Source organism: Oncorhynchus mykiss, chromosome 3 (genome assembly GCF_013265735.2).
Source record: "Oncorhynchus mykiss isolate Arlee chromosome 3, USDA_OmykA_1.1, whole genome shotgun sequence".
NCBI classification, from domain to species: Eukaryota; Metazoa; Chordata; class Actinopteri; order Salmoniformes; family Salmonidae; genus Oncorhynchus; species Oncorhynchus mykiss.
In genome coordinates this window covers 62,378,239-62,397,192 of record NC_048567.1, presented here as the reverse complement: position 1 = coordinate 62,397,192, position 18,954 = coordinate 62,378,239, and the positions used below count along the sequence as shown (strand labels likewise).

The 18,954-nt window shown below is 41.4% G+C and overlaps 1 protein-coding gene across 1 annotated transcript in view; it reads right to left on the bottom strand.

Annotated features, from left to right (window-relative positions):
- The window catches only part of LOC110520346 (5-hydroxytryptamine receptor 2A), a 38,908-nt gene that overhangs the window by 9,204 nt on the left and 10,750 nt on the right, over positions 1-18,954 (bottom strand). The window contains exon 2 of the mRNA XM_021597601.2: positions 6,105-6,305. Coding sequence (XP_021453276.2) covers positions 6,105-6,305 — 201 coding nt within the window. The remainder of the gene's footprint in view (positions 1-6,104; positions 6,306-18,954) is intronic.

Here is an 18,954-nt window from a genome sequence, read left to right as displayed (position 1 = left end):
AGTTGGGTGAATTTTGGCCCATTCCTCCTGACAGAGCTGGTGTAATTGAGTCAGGTTTGTAGGCCTCCTTGCTCGCACACTCTTTTACAGTTCTGCCCACAAATGTTCTATAAGATTGAGGTCAGAGCTTTGTGATGGCCACTCCAATACCTTGACTTTGTTGTCCTTAAGCCATTTTGCCACAACTGTGGAAGTTTGCTTGGGGTCATTGTCCATTTGGAAGACCCATTTGCGACCACGCTTTAACTTCCTGATGTCTTGAGATGTTGCTTCAATATATCCACATAATTTTCCTCATGATGCTATCTATTTTGTGAAGTGCACCAGTCTCTCCTGCAGCAAAGCACCCCCACAACATTATGGCCAAACAGTTATATTTTTGTTTCATCAGACGAGAGGACATTTCTCCAAAAAGTACAATCTTTGTCCCCAGGTGCAGTTGCAAACCGTAGTCTGGCTTTTTTTATGGCGGTTTTGGAGCAGTGGCTTCTTCCTTGATGGGCGGCCTTTCAGGTTATGTTGATATAGGACTCATTTTACTGTGGATATAAATACTTTTGTACCTGTTTCCTCCAGGATCTTCACAAGGTCCTTTGCTGTTGTTCTGTGATGGATTTGCACTTTCCGCCCTAAAGTACGTTCATCTCTAGGAGGCAGAATGGGTCTCCTTCCTGAGCGGTATGACGGCTGCATGGTCCCATGGTGTTTATACTTGCGTACTATTGTTTGTACAGATGAACGTGGTGCCTTCAGGCGTTTGGAAATTGCTCCCAAGGATGAACCAGACTTGTGGAGGTCTACAATTTTTTTCTGAGGTCTTGGTTGATTTCTTTTGATTTTCCCATCATGTCAAGCAAAGAGGCATTAAAAGTAGGCCTTGAAATGCATCCACAGAAACATCTCCAATTGACTCAAATGATGTCAATTTGCCCATCAGAAGCTTCTAACGCCATGACATAATTTTCTGGAATTTTCCAAGCTGTTTAAAGGCACAGTCAACTTAGTGTATGTAAACTTCTGACCCACTGGAATTGCGATACAGTGAATTCTAAGTGAAAAAATCGGTCTAATCAATTGTTGGAAAAATGACTTGTGTTATGCACAAAGTAGATGTCCTAACCGACTTCCCAAAACTATATTTTGTAAACAAGACATTTGCGGAGATGTTGAAAAACTAGTTTTAATGACTCCTAAGTGCATGTAAACTTCCGACTTCAACTGTACATGTTTTGACATTTTCAGACCACAAAAAATCTATTGATTTAGAACCACAAAGAAAACAGGAGCTGCCTCCACTATTCCAGCAACTTTAACATTTCAACATCATCAAATCAACCCTGCTTAGTCTAATATAGTGACAAAAAAACAACAATTTAATTCAATCAACATGAGCTACATTTCATGTTGAAGAAACGGTCTATCATTCTGTCATACAGTACATGCTTTTATTTTTTGTTGTCCTAGGATACCAGGCTAAAATGCTTGCTCGCTAGCCTAACTTCCATTAATTGGCAATGTTAGCTGGTTAATATTAGCCTTCTACATCTAGCTACTGTACATAATAAACTTCCATCCTCTCAGGCCAGGGGCACAACTTAATGGTTGGATCAGAATCGTCGTTATAATCATTGGCCAGTGTGGAGAAGGAATCAAAACCACAAGTCCAAATCACTATCTCCATCCATGGCTAATTTAGGAAAGGACCAATTTTAGTTAGCTAGCTAGCAACCGGTGGACAACACAACGAGATGGAACAGTTCAAGTTGTTTCTGTTAATGACATATGCTCTCAAAGCAATTTGATAGGAGAGATGTTTTCTTTTTTTTCCCCCGCCAAGACCATTCACGGTTGAGCTCGCTCAGTTTAGCTCAACGCTGATTGGCAAATTTTGTATTCTTTTTTTTTTATCAAAGGAGGCCAAATGCTTGCTGGCTTCCCTTGCATTCAATACTACAATGTCATACTCATTTGGACCAGATAGTTCAGATAGATGGTGTACACATTGAGAGGCAGTGTGGCGCTGTTTCTCTCACTCAGATGCTTTCTCCTGTGAGATACATTCAGCCTCTTGCGAATTGAAGGAAAATTATGAAACACAGAGAGACGAAAGATAAATGAGATGGTTTTTTTGTTGCTCATTTTTGGGGGGAAGCCTGGCTTCCCTTGGCGTCCATTAATACACTTCACTGCTTGATTTACAGTTAACAGAAAAAGCATCAAGATCAGAAATTCAAGTACTGCAATACAGTACTAGTCAAAAGTTGACACACCGACTTTTGTTTTTTCTTTATTTGGACTATTTTCGACATTGTAGAACAATAGTGAAGACATCAACAGTACACTTTCTAATCGACCTGGCCCGGGTATCCTGGAAGAATATTGACCTCATCCTGTCAGTAGAGGATGCCTGGTTGTTATTTAAAAGTGCTTTCCTCACCATCTAAAATAAGCATCCCCCTTTCAAAAAATGTTGATCTAAGAACAGATACAGCCATTTGTTCACTCCAGACTTGACTGCCCATTTGACCAGCACAAAAACACCCTGTGGCGTACTGCACTAGCTTCGAATAGTCCCCGTGATATGCAACTTTTCAGGGAAGTCAGGAACCAATGCACACAGTCAGTTAGGAAAGCAAATTCTAGAATTTTCAAACAGAAATTAGCATCTTGCAGCACTAATTCCAAAAGGTTTTGAGACACTGTAAAGTCCATGGAGAATAAGAGTACCTCCTCCCAGCTGTTATGTTTTGCCTGCCATATGAGTTCTGTTATACTCACAGACATCATTCAAACAGTTTTAGAAACTTCAGAGTGTTTTCTATCAAAATCTACTAATCATTTGCATATCTTAGCTTCTGGGCCTGAGTAGTAGGCAGGTTACTCTGGGCACCTTATTCATCCAATCTACTCAATACTGCCCCCCCCAGCCATAAGAAGTTAAGCATCTCCAATCCAAGTTAAATCTAGAATCGGCTTACCATTTCGCAACAAAGCCTCCTTCACTCATGCTGCCAAACAAACCCTCGTAAAACTGACTGTCCTATTGATCCTTGACTTCGGCGATGTCATTTACAAAATAGCCTCCAACGCTCTACTCAGCAAATTGGATGCAGTCTATCACAGTGCCATCCGTTTTGTCACCAAAGCCCCATATACTACCCACCACTGCGACCTGTATGCTCTCATTGGCTGGTCCTCGCTACATATTTGTCGCCAAACCCACTGGCTCCAGGTCATCTATAAGTCTTGGCTAGGTAAAAAGCTCCACCTTATCTCAGCTCACTGGTCACCATAGCAACACCTACCCATAGCACGTGCTCCAGCAGGTAATATTTCACTGGTCACCCCCAAAGCCAACACCTCCTTTGGCTGCCTCTCCTTCCAGTTCTCTGCTGCCAATGACTGGAACAAATTGCAAAAATCTATCTCTGAAGTTGGAGACTTACATCTCCCTCACTAACTTTAAGCGTCAGCTGTCAGAGCAGCTTACCAATCGCTGCACCTGTACATAGCCCATCTGTAAATAGCCCATCCAACCAACCAACTACCTACCTCATCCCCATATTTGTTTTTGTTTTTCTGCTCTTTTGCACACCAGTGTTTCTGCCTGCACATCCTCATCTGCACATATCACTCCAGTGTAAACTGCTAAATTGTAATTACTTCGCCGCTTGGGGCCTATTTATTGAATTACCTCCTAACTTCATTTGCACACATTGTATACAGATTTTTCTGTTGTGTTATTGACTGTACGATTGTTTATCCCATGTGTAACTCTGTGTAACTCTTAGAACTTGTTCTCAACTAGCCTATTTGGTTAAATAAAGGTGAAATAAAAAATAAATATGGATTCTTGTAGTAAACAAAAAAGTGATACACAAATCAAAATATATTTATATTTGAGATTCTTCAAAGTAGCCACCCTTTGCCTTGATGACAGCTTTGCACACTCTTGGCATTCTCTCGACCAACTTCATGTGGAATGTTTTTCCAACAGTCTTGAAGGAGTTCCCACATATGCTGAGCACTTGTTGGCTGCATCCCAAACCATCTCAATTGGGTGGAGGTCGGGTGATTGTGGAGGCCAGGTCATCTGATGCAGCTCTCCATCACTCTCCTTCTTGGTCAAATAGCCCTTACACGGCCTGGAGGTGTGTTTTGGGTCATTATCCTGTTTAAAAACAAATGATAGTCCCACTAAGGGCAAACCAGATGGGATGGGGTATCACTGCAGAAGGCTGTGGTAGCCACGCTGGTTAAGTGTGCCTTGAATTCTAAATAAATCACCTGCAGTGTCACCAGCAAAGCACCGCCACACCATCACACTTTCTCTTCCATGCTTCATGTAACCGATGTGAAATGGTTAGCTAGTTAGCAGTGTGCGCGATAATAGTGTTTCAATCGGGGACGTCACTCACTCTGAGACCTTGAAGTAGTTGTTCCCCTTGCTCTGCAAGGTCTGTGGATTTGTGGAGCGATGGATAACAATGCTTTGAGGGTGACTGTTGTCTGTGTGCAGAGGGTCCCTGGTTCGAGCCCAGGTACGGGTGAGGAGAGGGGCGGAAGCTATACTGTTACATTGATGCTGTTGACCCAGATCACTGGTTGCTGCAGAAAAGGAAGGGGTGAGTGAGATGTGTCTGGTAACTCTAATGAACTTATGCTCTGCAGCAGAGGTAATTCTGGGTCTTCCTTTCCTGTAGTCTTCCTTTCCTGTAGTGGTCCTCATGAGAGACAGTTTCATCATAACTCTTGATGGTTTTTGCGACTGCACTTGAAGAAACTTTCAAAGTTCTTGAAATTTTCCGCATTGACGGACCTTCATGACTTAAAGTCTTAAAGTCTTTGCTAATTTGGGATGTTCTTGCCATAATAAAGCTGGTTGAGAGAATGCCAAGAGTGTGCAAATCTGTCATCAAGGCAAAGGGTGGCTACTTTGAAGAATCTTAAATCTAAAATATATTTTTTGTTTAATACTTTTTTGGTTACTACATGATTCCATATGTGTTATTTCATAGTTGTGATGTCTTGAAAATGTAGAAAATAGTCAAAATAACGAAAAACCCTGGAATGAGTAGGTGTGTCCAAACTTCTGACTGGTACTGTAGGCCTACCTTGAAAATCTGACATTTCCTCAATTTGGTGCATTAAAAGTCCTTGTAAAAATTGTAGCCAATTCATTCAAGTTATTACAATTTTTTATCCGTTTTCATGAGAGATTTGGCCTCTTTCGTTTGTTTCCGCAGCTTCAATTGAAGGGTGTTGAGTAACTCTGTTGCGTTAAAACCAGGTGCGGTTATTATGACGACAGCATCCAACGTTGGCTTCAACTTGGCTTTCCATACAAATCCTTCCATTACAAAAGGAACCAGTTTTTTGGTCGCACTCTCATTATAAAACAGTGATGTTGAGATTCATGCTCCCACTATTCATGGCTGCGTCGGCCATGTAGACTACAGAAAAATCGCCACGCATGCATCCAATTTATTTTGTCAGGCAATGTCCCATATATTCTCACATATTTTAGAATGTAATACAAATTTGAAAATCAATGCATTGGCAAGGCCAACATTTTTTAAAATTATTCTTAGTGCTAATGCCCTCCCTACTTGTTGGCCTTTTTGGCCTAAACGCATTATTCTTAAAGTGGTAATGGGGGATGTTATATATTAGGGCTATATGTACAATTATGTAAATTATACAATTGTATAACATTGAGGTCAGTGAAAATAACAATTAAGTACTTGGAAAAGTTCCTGAAAGTCCTTGAATTTGACTTGCCAATGTCTTAATGAACCCTGATTAAAGGATTATAGTCCTCGTCCTATGTTGTAGTATAGCTGGAGTTATGGGCCAATTTGCATATATTCACACTTATTCCTCTAAGTGCACATGTGGAACTGCACAAAAATCATTTTTATTTTTGTTTCAAACCATTTTGAAATGTTGATCCCAATGTCACACATTGGCCCCATTATTTATAGAAAGACCCACATGCTCTCTCTCCTTCTCCCTCTTCCTCACTATCTCTATCTCTTTCCCTCTCTCTAAAGTAAGAGGGCATCATATACTTGTGCAGGCTTGTCTTCCTTCCAGTCTCTTACCCACAGAGATGGTCCAGACAGCCATGATCTTGAGGCGAGCCTTGGTTCGGGAGTTGAAGCGGCTGTGGTGGAGGGGGTTTCTGATGGCGATGTAGCGGTCCAGAGAGATGGCACACAGGTGCATGATGGAGGCTGTGGAGAACAGCACATCCAGGTAGATCCAGATAGGGCACAGGTCCGAGGGCAGGGGCCACCAGTGGTCTGTAGGGGGGACACAGGGAAAACTCAATGAACTCTGGGAAATAGTTTTTTTGCGGATGTACTTTTTTTTACAGAGGAAATTAAACACCAATTACAGCAACCCTGTCTTGTAATGGGAATACCAGTTACAAGATATATGTGAGACTTTCAGCACCTACCACATTTATTTTTATGGAATTGGTGTTGGTTGTAAAATGCATTTGCAGAGACAGTGGAGTTTTTATAAGAGTTGTTGGGTAGTAATAGCAACTAAAAAGCTTCTTATGAGGTGACCAAAACACATAAAATAGAATGACTCAGATGCGTGGAACACCTCCAAACCCTCTAAAACATAGCTTGTGTGTGTGTGTGTTTTAAAGTAAGTCTGAGGTTCACAAACACAGTGCAAAGCAGCCTTTCTCAAAATGTACAAGGCAGTTTAGAGAAGCCCCTGTGCCCTATCTTTTGAGAAACTGTAGCTACATCCCCCATACAGACACAACTAAATACAACCTCCAAATGAAAAGAGTACACAGTAAAAGTACAGAATAAAGACCAGGCATTAGAATGTGATAATAAGCTGGAGATAGGGAATCTCACTGTTGGCAAGCACAGTCAGATGTGGTAGTTACACTGTTTCTCTATTCTCCAATTTATCCTCCTCTATTTCTCTTTCTCTCTGTTGGGAGGTCACAGACTCCCTCGCTCCTCTCCTCTCTCCTGAAGGAGAGCCTTACGTAGCATGTTTATTTGGACTGATTGTCACGGACTGACAGCCCTATGTCTCTCTCTTTCTCTTCCTTCCTCTCTATCTCTCTGTCTCTCCCTCTCTCTCTGTCAGCCCACTTCATCACTCTTTCTCACTTCTCTCTTTCCTCTCCCATGGAGGTGGAAAAAGGATTAGACCTCCAGCAATGCTAATGCCTCTTTCTACGTATTTTTATCAGCAACTCTCTCTCTCACCTCTCTCTCCATCTCTTACCTCTCTCTCCCCTCTCTCACCTCTCTGAAGTGGGAAGTCATTAGACCTCAAGCTGTCCCAGCATGCACTTCTCTACCGTATTTGATATTTTGGTCTGCCCATCTGAGTGCCATAATGGATGGAGGGAAGAGAAAGAGAGGTAAGAGTGAAGATAAAGGGAAGGGGGATGAAAATGGACCCAGTCTATGTTTGCAGATTAGTATCTTATAATGATGATGATGTGCCTCCTGTGGTCTGTATAGTCTAGTACATTCCCTACACGATTTTGCCATGAACTTTCATGATCGGGGTGAAATCCTATGAACTTGGGCTAGGACCAGTACGTTGGGCGGGTCAAGGACGCACCGATGATGGCTGTTCTGTTCTCCAGACCCCTGTCGCATATCCTATATGTTGGTTGTGCATCTTGTGCTACAATGTGATTTGGCAAGGACTGCTGCCAATAGCCGATGAGCACTCAGCATGTGAGACCAAAACAATGATAGCGAAGAGGAAAACAACAACACGCAAGTTGTGGACCGAGTTGATGGAAGACCGATGGTTGAGCTGTGGAGAGAAATCCGGTGCTCTGGATTTTGCTCATTTAGACCATTTGGTTGGTCCTTAAGTGAAATCTCGACCCACAAGGGGCACAGGGGTGTGCAAATGGCCCCATTATTATTTTATACAACTCTATTTTCTGCACCTCTGTCTCTTTTTTGATGTTTCTACACATAACAATGTGCACACTAATAAAACGGCTTACTGTTTGCATGTCAACATTTTTTCCCTACGAAAACGGAGAAAAGCAAGGCAGGATCAACTAGGGAATCATGGTGTAATGCGAGCACACGCATGCTGGGATTGATGATGGATGGAATGAAAGATTTGGGAAAATGTGAGCAAGTTAAGATTTTAGAAGTCGTGTAGTGTATGACCAGCAGAGCCTGCCTGATTTGGCTCCATCCCACCCTGTAGGATTTAGCCTTAAATGAGTCTTTCTGACCTGCAGCCATGATGCTGGTCTAAGGCTAGGCAGAGCAGCCACAGTGAATTACCCTTCAACGCCTTTTGAAAAGAAGTCTGCTGAAAAGGGACCTATTTTCACTCCTTTCAAAAACTCTTGACACTGTAGCATTTCACAGCTCCGGCAGAGAAGTGCACACGCTCATCTGAACACCCTAAGAAGGAGGACAAGTCGGGTTAAGTTACTCTTTTTTTTCGCTTGTCCGCCTGCTGTACCCAGTGGGGTAAAAACGGGAAACAAAACAATATTGACTGACGGAAGCAGAAGAGAGCCCAGAGGCAGGGAATCCAGGGAAGCAGCCTTTATCCACAGAGGGTGGCTGTATATTTTCATACAGATATTGGCAGGGGCATCAATCTGGGCACTGGAGATAAATGAAAGAGCTTTTCTCCTCAAACTCGCTGACAGCTTCAGGCTTTCTTGCCTTCCCCCTGACCAAAGCTGGATTTGTGTTTCCTACCAAACAGACAGCAGGGTGGATGGAGAGAGGGGGAGAAGAGTGGTAGAGAAAGGGAAAGAGGACGAGTAAAATATAGAGTGAGAGGAGAGGGGCATAGATGGAGAGAAAACAAAGAGATGGAGAGCTAGAGACCTGCATGACCACAAATTGTATATACACCAAGTTTTTCATCAACGACTCAGACATAAAGACTCGCTCCAGAGACCGCTAAAGGATTTGTTCAATTATGTGGACCCACCCAGCATAGAGAAATGTGAACAGGGTTTTTCTCTCTAACCCGATCTTATATACTTCCTCAAGGCTGCCATACTCTGTCAGTGGTGAATTGTAAATAGTGTATTTCTAATGTTTCTCTGTGTTTCTCTGTAATCTCTCTGTCTCTCCCTTTCTATCCTTCTCCTCCTCCTCCTCTCTCTCTCTCTCTCTACCTCTACCGCTCTACATCAAAGACATTCTAAAAGGTGCTCGTCACAGTCATTACCATAAAGAATGAGTCTGACTTTATAAACCCTAAATCTCTCCACGAACACGTGAAATAAACTAATTGACATGAAAGCCCACAGAACTCTATTCCACCAGGGTCAGTACAATGGGGTAAAAATCTTGACACAATGACAGGTTATTCCAACATAATGTATGTGTTCTGACAAAACCAATCCTGTATATTAGCTGGAAGATTGTGATTCTAATTCAGAACAGCAGGAGGCCTGCTCCTTTTGAGAAGATTACATTCAGTTATTACATTCTGTTCAGAACCTAGAAACACACCGTCAGACCATGTGACTGTGTGTATGAAGTTGAAACAGCCAGGAAATGTGTTCGTAATAAAAATGCAGCGCTTCTATTCATCTTCAGGTGTGTCTTTAGAAGAAGAGAAGGAGATAATTGGAGATGAGAGAGAGAGAGAGGGTGAATACGGAAAGCTCTGAGATAGAAGAGAGTAGAAGGCAATTTGCTGATCATCAATTTGCTGAACAGTACAGCCCAAACAAACATGTCACATGGGGGTGAGAGGTGAAGAGCAGAGTGACTAACCAGCCGGGTAACCCGCAGACGTCTGGCGGCGTTTTTATGAGATCCTATGCGACCTCATATTTTCTGTGGGCCGAATCCAAACTTGAGATGCGTGGGCGTAACTTAAACCCTTTGTAAATGATGCATGGAAACTGAAATTCAATTAAAATCACTGTAACCTCGCATATTTGATGAAAATGAGATCTGATGGGGCAAAAAATCTAACCATCTCTTCCCGCTTGTACTCTGTAACAGACATGTCTTATGATCTTCACCAATGACCTTACACAGCTAGTTAAAGGGCCGACCAGGGTGACTTGTTGCTCTAAAACACAGATTGATTTGGTGTTCAGTAATAAACCAGAGAGAGTGACTAAATCATTCAATATGGTTACTGGGCTATCTGATCATAATCTGACACTTATAGCCAGAAAGCTGTCTAAGAGCAGGTTTAACCTCTCTACTGTTAGAAAGCCGGATCAACTAAGAATATCTAGGAGTGAATTAAACTATTTTGAAAACGCAATTAAGGGAATTAACTGGAATGATCTCTTGTCCTATACAGACGTATAGACGTATAGGACAAATGGTTTCCTAAAGAAAAATAGCCCTAAGATCCAAATTAGAGCATGACAGACGTAGGTTTACCATGTTGAGAAATAAGGTGATGAAAGAAATCAGACAAGCCAAGGCAAACTTTTTTATTAACATAGTTGGTGACGCAAAGGGAAATTCTAAATTGATCTGGGATAATCTAAAAAAAGTTAACAGGGAAAGACCATAGTAACACTGCAAAAAGACTATAAATCATGGTGAATAACAAAATATCAATAGCCTTGAATTCCTACTTTATTGACTCTGTCTGGGTACTGACACAAAACCCCTCCACTGGATTCTTGGGCTCAGTGCTAGTGAATGACGCTCATCCTGTCTTCATCATAAGGGAGGTTTCTGAGTCAAAGGTGAACAAGGTGATTAGCTCACTAAAGTCACTCATTGGCCCCATTACTAAGGTCACCAACACATCTATTGGTCTCGGGGTGTTTCCAAGGGTATGGAAGCCGGCCATAATAATGGCAATCTTTAAAACAGGCGACCCTGCTGACGTGAATAACTACATGCCCATTGGTATACTACCTGTGGTGTCAAAGGTTGTTGAAAAGTGTGTAGCAGAACAACTGACTGCCCACCTCAACAACAGCCCCTTCATATTACACTCCATGCAGTTTGGCTTCAGAGCGAAACACTCCACAGAAATGGCCAACTGCTTTCTTCTGGAAAATGTGAAGTTCAAGATGGACAAATGGGGCGTTTTTTGGGCTGTGTTTCTGGACCTAAGGAAGGCTTTTGATACTGTTAACCATGAGATTCTCATCACAAAATTGTCCAAGTTCAACTTTTCCCCCGATGCCTTGAGATGGATGAAATCATACCTTGAAGGCAGTACTCAGTGTGTCAGAGTGAGCAATGAACTGTCGCCCACTCTTAGCTATGACGTGGGCGTGCCCCAAGGGTCAATACTGGGGCCTCTCCTGTTCAGCCTGTACATTAATGATCTGACTTCTGTCTGTACTGGGTCTGAAGTTCAGATGTATGCAGATGATACAGTGATATATGTGCATGCAAAGAGCAAACAACAAGCTGCACAAGAACTCACTATTGTAATGGTCAGGTTACAAAGTGGCTCAGAGACTCGTGTTTGCATCTCAATGTGAAAAAAACTGTTTGCATGTTCTTCACAAAGAGGGCAACAAATGCTACTGAGCCAGATGTCTATGTGTCAGGGGAGAAGCTCCAGGTGGTATCTGATTTTAAGTACTTTGGCATCATACTTGATTCCAACCTCTCTTTTAAAAAGCATGTGATAAAGGTTATTCAAATAACCAAATTCAACCTAGCTAATTTCCGATTTATACGAAATTGTTTGACTACAGAGGTAGCAAAACTGTACTTCAAATCTATGATACTCCCCCACTTAACATACTGCTTGACTAGTTTGGCCCAAGCTTGCTGTACAACATTATAACCTATTCAGTCTGTCTACAAACAGTCTCTCAAAGTGCTTGATAGGAAGCCCAATAGCCATCATCACTGTTACATCCTCGGAAAGCATGAGCTCCTGAGTTGGGAAAATCTTGTGCAATACACCGACACATGTCTTGTATTCAAAATCCTAAATGGCCTGGCTCCCCTTCCACTCAGTATTTTTGTTAAACAGAAAACCCAAACATATGGCAGCAGATCCACAAGGTCTTCCATGAGAGGTGACTGTATAGTTCCCCTAAGGAAAAGCACCTTTAGTAAATCAGCTTTCTCTGTAAGAGCTTCCCATGTCTGGAATACACTGCCATCAGACACACATACATAACTGCACCACATATCACACTTTCACAAAATGCATGAAGACATGGCTAAAGGTCAATCAGATTTGTGAACATAATCCTTAGCTGTGTATTGCCGCTTTCCATGTTGTCTGTTCTGTTGTCTGTTGTCCCTATCTTCTGAGGTGTGGAAACACTTTGTTGCTTTTATGCATTTTGTCTTGCTGCTTTTTGTTCTATGCTGCTCTGTCTGTATGCTACATCTTGCTTGTCCTATGTTGCTCTGTGTGTACTCACTGCTTAATGATTGTCTATATTGTAATTGTTTTTAATAACCTACCCAGGGACTGCGGTTGAAAGTTAGCCGGCTGGCTAAAACCGGCACTTTTACTGAAACGTTGATTAATGTGCACTGTCCCTGTAAAAAATAAAATAAACTCAAACTCAATTCAGGCCAGTTAAGGGACAGATCAACATTTACTGGGGGCAGGGGTGGTCTAAAACAGGGGAGTGTTGTCAACTTATTTTATATATATATATATTTTGCTTTGGGGATGGTTGTGCCTTTTTTCTTATTGAAGGCCAGCATCCCGGAGTCACCTCTTCGGTGTTGATGCTGAGACTGGTGTTTTGCCGGTACTATTTAATGAAGCTGCCAGTTGAGAACTTGTGAGGCGTCTGTTTCTCAAACTAGACACTCTAATGTACTTGTCCTCTTGCTCAGTTGTGCACTGGTGCCTCCCACTCCTCTTTCTATTCTGGTTAGAGCCAATTTGCGCTGTTCTGTGAAGGGAGTAGTACACAACGTTGTACGAGATTTTCAGTTTCTTGGCAATTTCTCACATGGAATAGCCTTCATTTCTCAGAACAAGAATAGACTGACGAGTTTGAGCCTGTAATCGAACCCACAAATGCTGATGCACCAGATACTCAACTAGTCTAAAGAAGGCCAGTTTTATTGCTTCTTTAATCTTTAATCAGAAAAAAACTTTTTCAACTCTGCTAACATCATTTCAAAAGGTTTTTCTAATGATCAGTTAGCCTTTTAAAATGATACATTTGGATTAGCTAACACAATGTGCCATTGGAACATGAGTGATGGTTGCTGATAATGGGCTGTACGCCAATGTAGATATTCCATAAAAAATCAGCCGTTTCCAGCTACAATATTCATTAACAACATTAACAATGTCTACACTGTATTTCTGATCAATTTGATGTTATTTTTAATGGACAAAAAAGTTAGCTTTTCTTTCAAACACGAGGGCATTTCTATGTGGCCTCAAACTTTTGAACGGTAGTGTATATTTATTAAAATGTTAATATCATACAGTGGACACAGGCCTATAGGCCTTTGCATGCAATACCCTGATATATTTAGTGCTCAAATCTGTGACAACTGAACCGTGAGGTGGACAATTATTGTTTTAGGAAAGTAGCCAAAAAACCAATACAAGTGCTACACATCGAAACACAATGAATAATGTTTTTGTAATTTGTTATAGGCTGTTTTTAAGGTAACGTAAATGTGGCTCACTTGGCCAATATCCCTTGTTTATTGATGGTGCTGGCTGCACCAGACTGGATCTGAATGCATATGGGTGTCCGGTAAATGTATCAAATGTCTGGTGCATTAAAATCTTCCCTGTCATGTTGTCTGGTGCTACATTTTCCTGAAGGAAACTCTGAAATGGCATAGTTTTTCTGAAGAATATTCGCTTGGAAATCTGTCGCCAATAGGATGGAAACCTAGCTAGTCAAGTGTCATTTTGATTATGCCTGCGTATCATGGTTCACCAGCAGCCCCACACATCTAAAGAATAAGCTACAAACCAAACAAGCTTGTAAGAATTGTACTTAAACTTCCCCCTCATACTCATCTGGAGGTTGAGCATTTTTCGTCTCTATCTCTGTAATCAAATCAAATCAAATTGTATTTGTTACATGTTCCAAATACAACAAGTAGACCTTACAGTGAAATGCTTACTTTCAAGCCCTTAACCAACAACACAGTTTTCAAAAAAATACCACCCCCCCCAAAAAAAGAAATAAAAGTAACAAAGATCAGCAGTAAAATAACAATAGCGGGGCTATATAGAGGGGTTACCGGCACAGAGCCGATGTGAGGGGGCACCGGTTAGTCGAGGTAATTGAGGTAATATGTACATGTAGGTAGAGTTATTACAGTGACATTGCCGTAGATAATATTAGAGGGTAGCAGCAGTGTAAAAGAGGGGGGGTGGGGGGGCAATGCAAATAGTCTGGGTAGCCATTTGATTAGATGTTCAGGAGTCTTATGGCTTGGGGGTAGAAATAGTTTAGAAGCCTCTTGGATCTAGACTTGACACTCCCGTACTGCTTGCCATGCGGTAATGTGTCTATCTATGTGCAGTGCATTCGGAAAGTACTCAGACCATTTGACCTTTTCAACATTTTGTTACGTTACAGCCTTATTCTAAAATGTATATATATAAAGAACACTCCTCATCAATCTGTACATACAATACCCCATAATGACAAAGCAAAAACTGTTTTTAGAATTATTATAATATTTTTTTTTAAATCAAAAAATCAAAAACAGAAATATCTTATTTACATAAGTATTCAGAACCTTTGCTATGTGTCACGATCGTTATAAGGAGTGGACCAAAGCGCGGCGTGGTCATCATTTATTTAAAAGTGAACCAGCAACAAAACAATAAAGAGAAACAAACAAACAAACGTACAGCCTTGTAGGGCTCAAAAGCAACAATACAAAAACAAGATCCCACAAACAACAAGTGGAAAAAGGCTGCCTAAGTATAATCCCCAATCAGAGACAATGATAGACAGCTGCCTCTGATTGGGAACCATACCCGGCCAACAAAGAAATAGAAAACATAGAATACACATAGAAATAATAAACTAGAACACCCCCAGTCACACCCTGACCTACTACACCATAGAAAATAAAGGCTTTCTATGGTCAGGACGTGACACTATGAGACTCAAAATTGAGCTTAGGTGCATCTTGTTTCTATTGGTCATCCTTGAGAATTTTCATGAGTCCACATGTAGTAAATTAAATTGATTGGACATGATTTGGAAAGGCACACACCTGTCTTTATAAGGTCCTGCAGTTGACAGTGCATGTCAGAGCAAAATCCAAGCCATGTGGTCGAAAGAATTGTCAGTAGAGCTCAGAGACAGGATTGTGTCAAGGCACAGATCTGGGGAAGGACACCAAAACATTTCTGCAGCATTGAAGGTCCCCAAGAACACAGTAGCCTCCATAATTCTTAAATGGAAGAAGTTTGGAACCACCAAGACTTTTCCTAGAGCTTGCCACTCAGCCAAACTGAGCAATCAGAAGAGAAGGGCCTTGGTCAGGGAGGTGACCAAGAACTCGATGGTCACTCTGACAGAGCTCCAGAGTTCCTCTGTGGAGATAGGAGAACCTTTCAGAAGGACAACAATCTCTACAGCACTCCACCAATCAGGCCTTTATTGTAGAGTGGCCAGACGGAAGCCACTCAGTAAAAGGCACATGACAGCCCTCTTGGAGTTTGACAAAAGGCACCTAAAGGACTCTCATACAATGAGAAACAAGATTCTCAGTCTGATGAAACAAAGACTGACATTTTTGGCCTGAATGCCAAGCGTCACGTCTGGAGGAAACCTGGCACTATCCCTACAGTGAAGCATGGTTATGGCAGAATCATGCTTTGGGGGATCTTTTCAGCGGCAGGGACAGGGACTGGGAGACGAGTCAGGATCGAGGGAAAGATGAACAGAGAAAAATACAGAGAGATCATTGATGAAAACTTGCTCCAGAGCACTCTGGGGCGAATGTTCACATTCCAACACGACATCGACCCTAAGCACACAGCCAAGACAACGCAGGTGTGGCTTCGGGACAAGTCTCTTAATATTCTTGAGTGGCCCAGCCAAAGCCAGGACTTGAACCCGACCATAAATCTCTGGAGAGGCTTGAAAATAGCTGTGCAACAGATCTGCAGAGAAGAATGAAACTCCCTAAACACAGGTGTGCCAAGCTTGTAGCGTCATACCCAAGAAGCCGCGAGGCTGTAATTGCTGCCAAAGGTGCTTCAACAATGTACTGAGTAAAGCGTCTGAATACTTATGGAAATGTGATATTTCAGTTTTTTATATGTAATACATTTGCAAAAAATTCTAAAAACCTGTTTTTGCTCTGTCATTGTGGGGTGTTGTGTGTAGATTGATGAGGGAAAAAAGAACGTAACGTAAGAAAATGTGGAAGAAGTCAAGGGGTCTGAATACCTTCCAAATGCACTGTATCATCTCATCATCAGCTGTTAACTTTTGTCTTGTGAAAAAGTTGCTGCATTATACCCTACGGGGTTCAGTAATAATAGGCCTAATAAATGCAGTATGAATGAACGTCTAATTTACACATGTCCATCTGTCCTCACTCGTCCCTTCTGCAGATTCATTATTATGGCTAGTGCTATCGGCTTTCGGGGTCACCTATTTATTTAATTGTTAAGGTTATTCTTTTTTAATTGCAGCTGCAGAATTTTTAAACAAGCATATCCTTAGAATACCGTTGCTTTAAATCAGTGTGCATGTGGGCACACGCTGGGCACAGACGTAAGTTCAACGTTTAATTTGAATTTAGTTGAGTTTTCAACTAATGTGAATTCAAACAAAATAACCTTAAGTTTATTACTTTTTGCAAATCCAATCACTTTTGCACATTTATTCAATATTTTGGGGGGTTGAAATGACATGTAACCAACATTGATACAAACAGTTTTTACCCATTTTGAAGCAACTATGCCCAATGTGAAGCACCATTCCCAGAAAGTTATGGGAAGGTTGTATGCAAAATAACCACAGAACAACAACGCACTCAACAAGCTCTAAGAAACATATGGTTCTCAGAACGTTATGTGCTAGCTGGGTAATCGCTTCAGGAAAAAGTTTGGAAAACCAATTATCCTACTAAGGCTCTTGTAAGTTAGTTTCTGTATATTCTGTTTATGTCTCTCTTGTTGTCTTTCTCGATTTAATTGTTTAATTTCAAATGCTTTATTGGCATGAATGCAAGATACAATTTTGTTGTTGAATTTAAACAAATCTAACTTGGTTATAGAGTGATATGAATGTTGTAGAATGTACTAGAGTGACAAAGTCACATACATCATTTCATAACCCTGTGGCCACTGACCTTGACACGAACACAAAGCAACAAAACACGATAACCAATGAGAAAATCTAGGAAAGAATACAGTGGATAGGAGCAGACAGTTGAGGTGTAATGGCAGATTGCAGGGATCGGACCACAACGCAGCGTGGTAAGTGTCCATATCGTTTATTATAAAACATAAACTGAACACTAGGAAATACAAAACAATAAATGTGAACAATAACGAAAACCAAACCCGAAACAGTCCCGTGTGGTGACAAACACAGACACGGAAACAAACACCCACAAACCAACAGTGAAACCCAGGCTACCTAAATATGGTTCTCAATCAGGGACAACTATAAACAGCTGCCTCTGATTGAGAACCATATCAGGCCAAACACAGAAATAGAAAAAACATAGACTGCCCACCCCAACTCACGCCCTGACCATACTAAATAAAGACAAAACAAAGGAAAATAAAGGTCAGAACGTGACAGGAGGTAGTCGTCTCTTTCTGTCTGTCCATGTCTGTCTCTCGCTCTGTCTCTCAATGTGTCTATTGCTCTGTCTCTCCTTCTGTCTCTAATTCACTCATTTTCTCTGAGACCTTTGACTTTTGCTGCAGTTTGGTGTTTCAGGTAACATCAGTAGTCATCCTGGGTATTCTGACTGGGCTTGAATCCCAGTTCATTTGGAAACATCAGATTAGCTTCACCACAACACCTGTGGTTACAATCTATACCCTCACACATGTCAGAGAAATGTCAAAATAGAAGGAAAGACACCAGTCTTTCTACATTATTTACACATTCTACAATACCACATAATATTCAGAGAATGAAGCTGACACGTACAGTCCATCTACTGTGTGCCATACTATGTATGTCATAAAGTGTTCTGCATTCATTTTCACCCAACCAAAGACAATTTCTCAGTCATCAGTAACTGATGTCTGGTCCACAGGTTCATAGTTTGGATAACTGAGATTTCTTAACGATGACTCAGAGTACAATGCAGTATATGTCACACTTGCACACCTCACACAATGAGGCCAATAGTTACAACGCTTGAGTCAATGGATGAGAGTCATGGCAACTAGCCATTTGGATTTAAACTGGGGTTCATCATCACCCTGGTAACAGCATTTATGTATGACGTGTTCACAAATTGTCTATCACCGTGGATACAGTGTTCATTACTGATATCCTGTGTTATTCTGGGGTTCAATAGCAGTATTTTCTGTGTTTGATACCAGGTTCTTAAAAGCCAATACTGACTCTGTGTGTGTGTGTGTGCGTGTGCGTGTGTGTGTGTGTGTGTGTGTGTGTGCGTGCGGTGCATGCATGTGTACAATCTGTCATGGTTGATGCCCCCATTCCTGGTCTTGACGTTGGTGTAATAGGGTTTTATAACTAGTTAGAGGAGGACTGGAAGCAGTCAGAGACTCCAAAAATAAACACAGAGCCGTATAAATAAATACATCCACCAATCCACTACCTCTGCCTCTAACTGCAGCATTTACACAGTAAAGCGCTGGTGGGCTCCAGTAGGTAGAATTTGAAACACGGGGCCTGTACCAATAATACAGACGCATAAACAGTGGATCAGAAACAAACTATCAAATATCCATGACTATGACATCATGTACCAAAGAACCCCAAATGAGGGTAGTTATGTAGCTCAAATAACGGTGGGAGGATAAGCAAGAAAAGATGTTCGCCTCTCTTGATCTCTC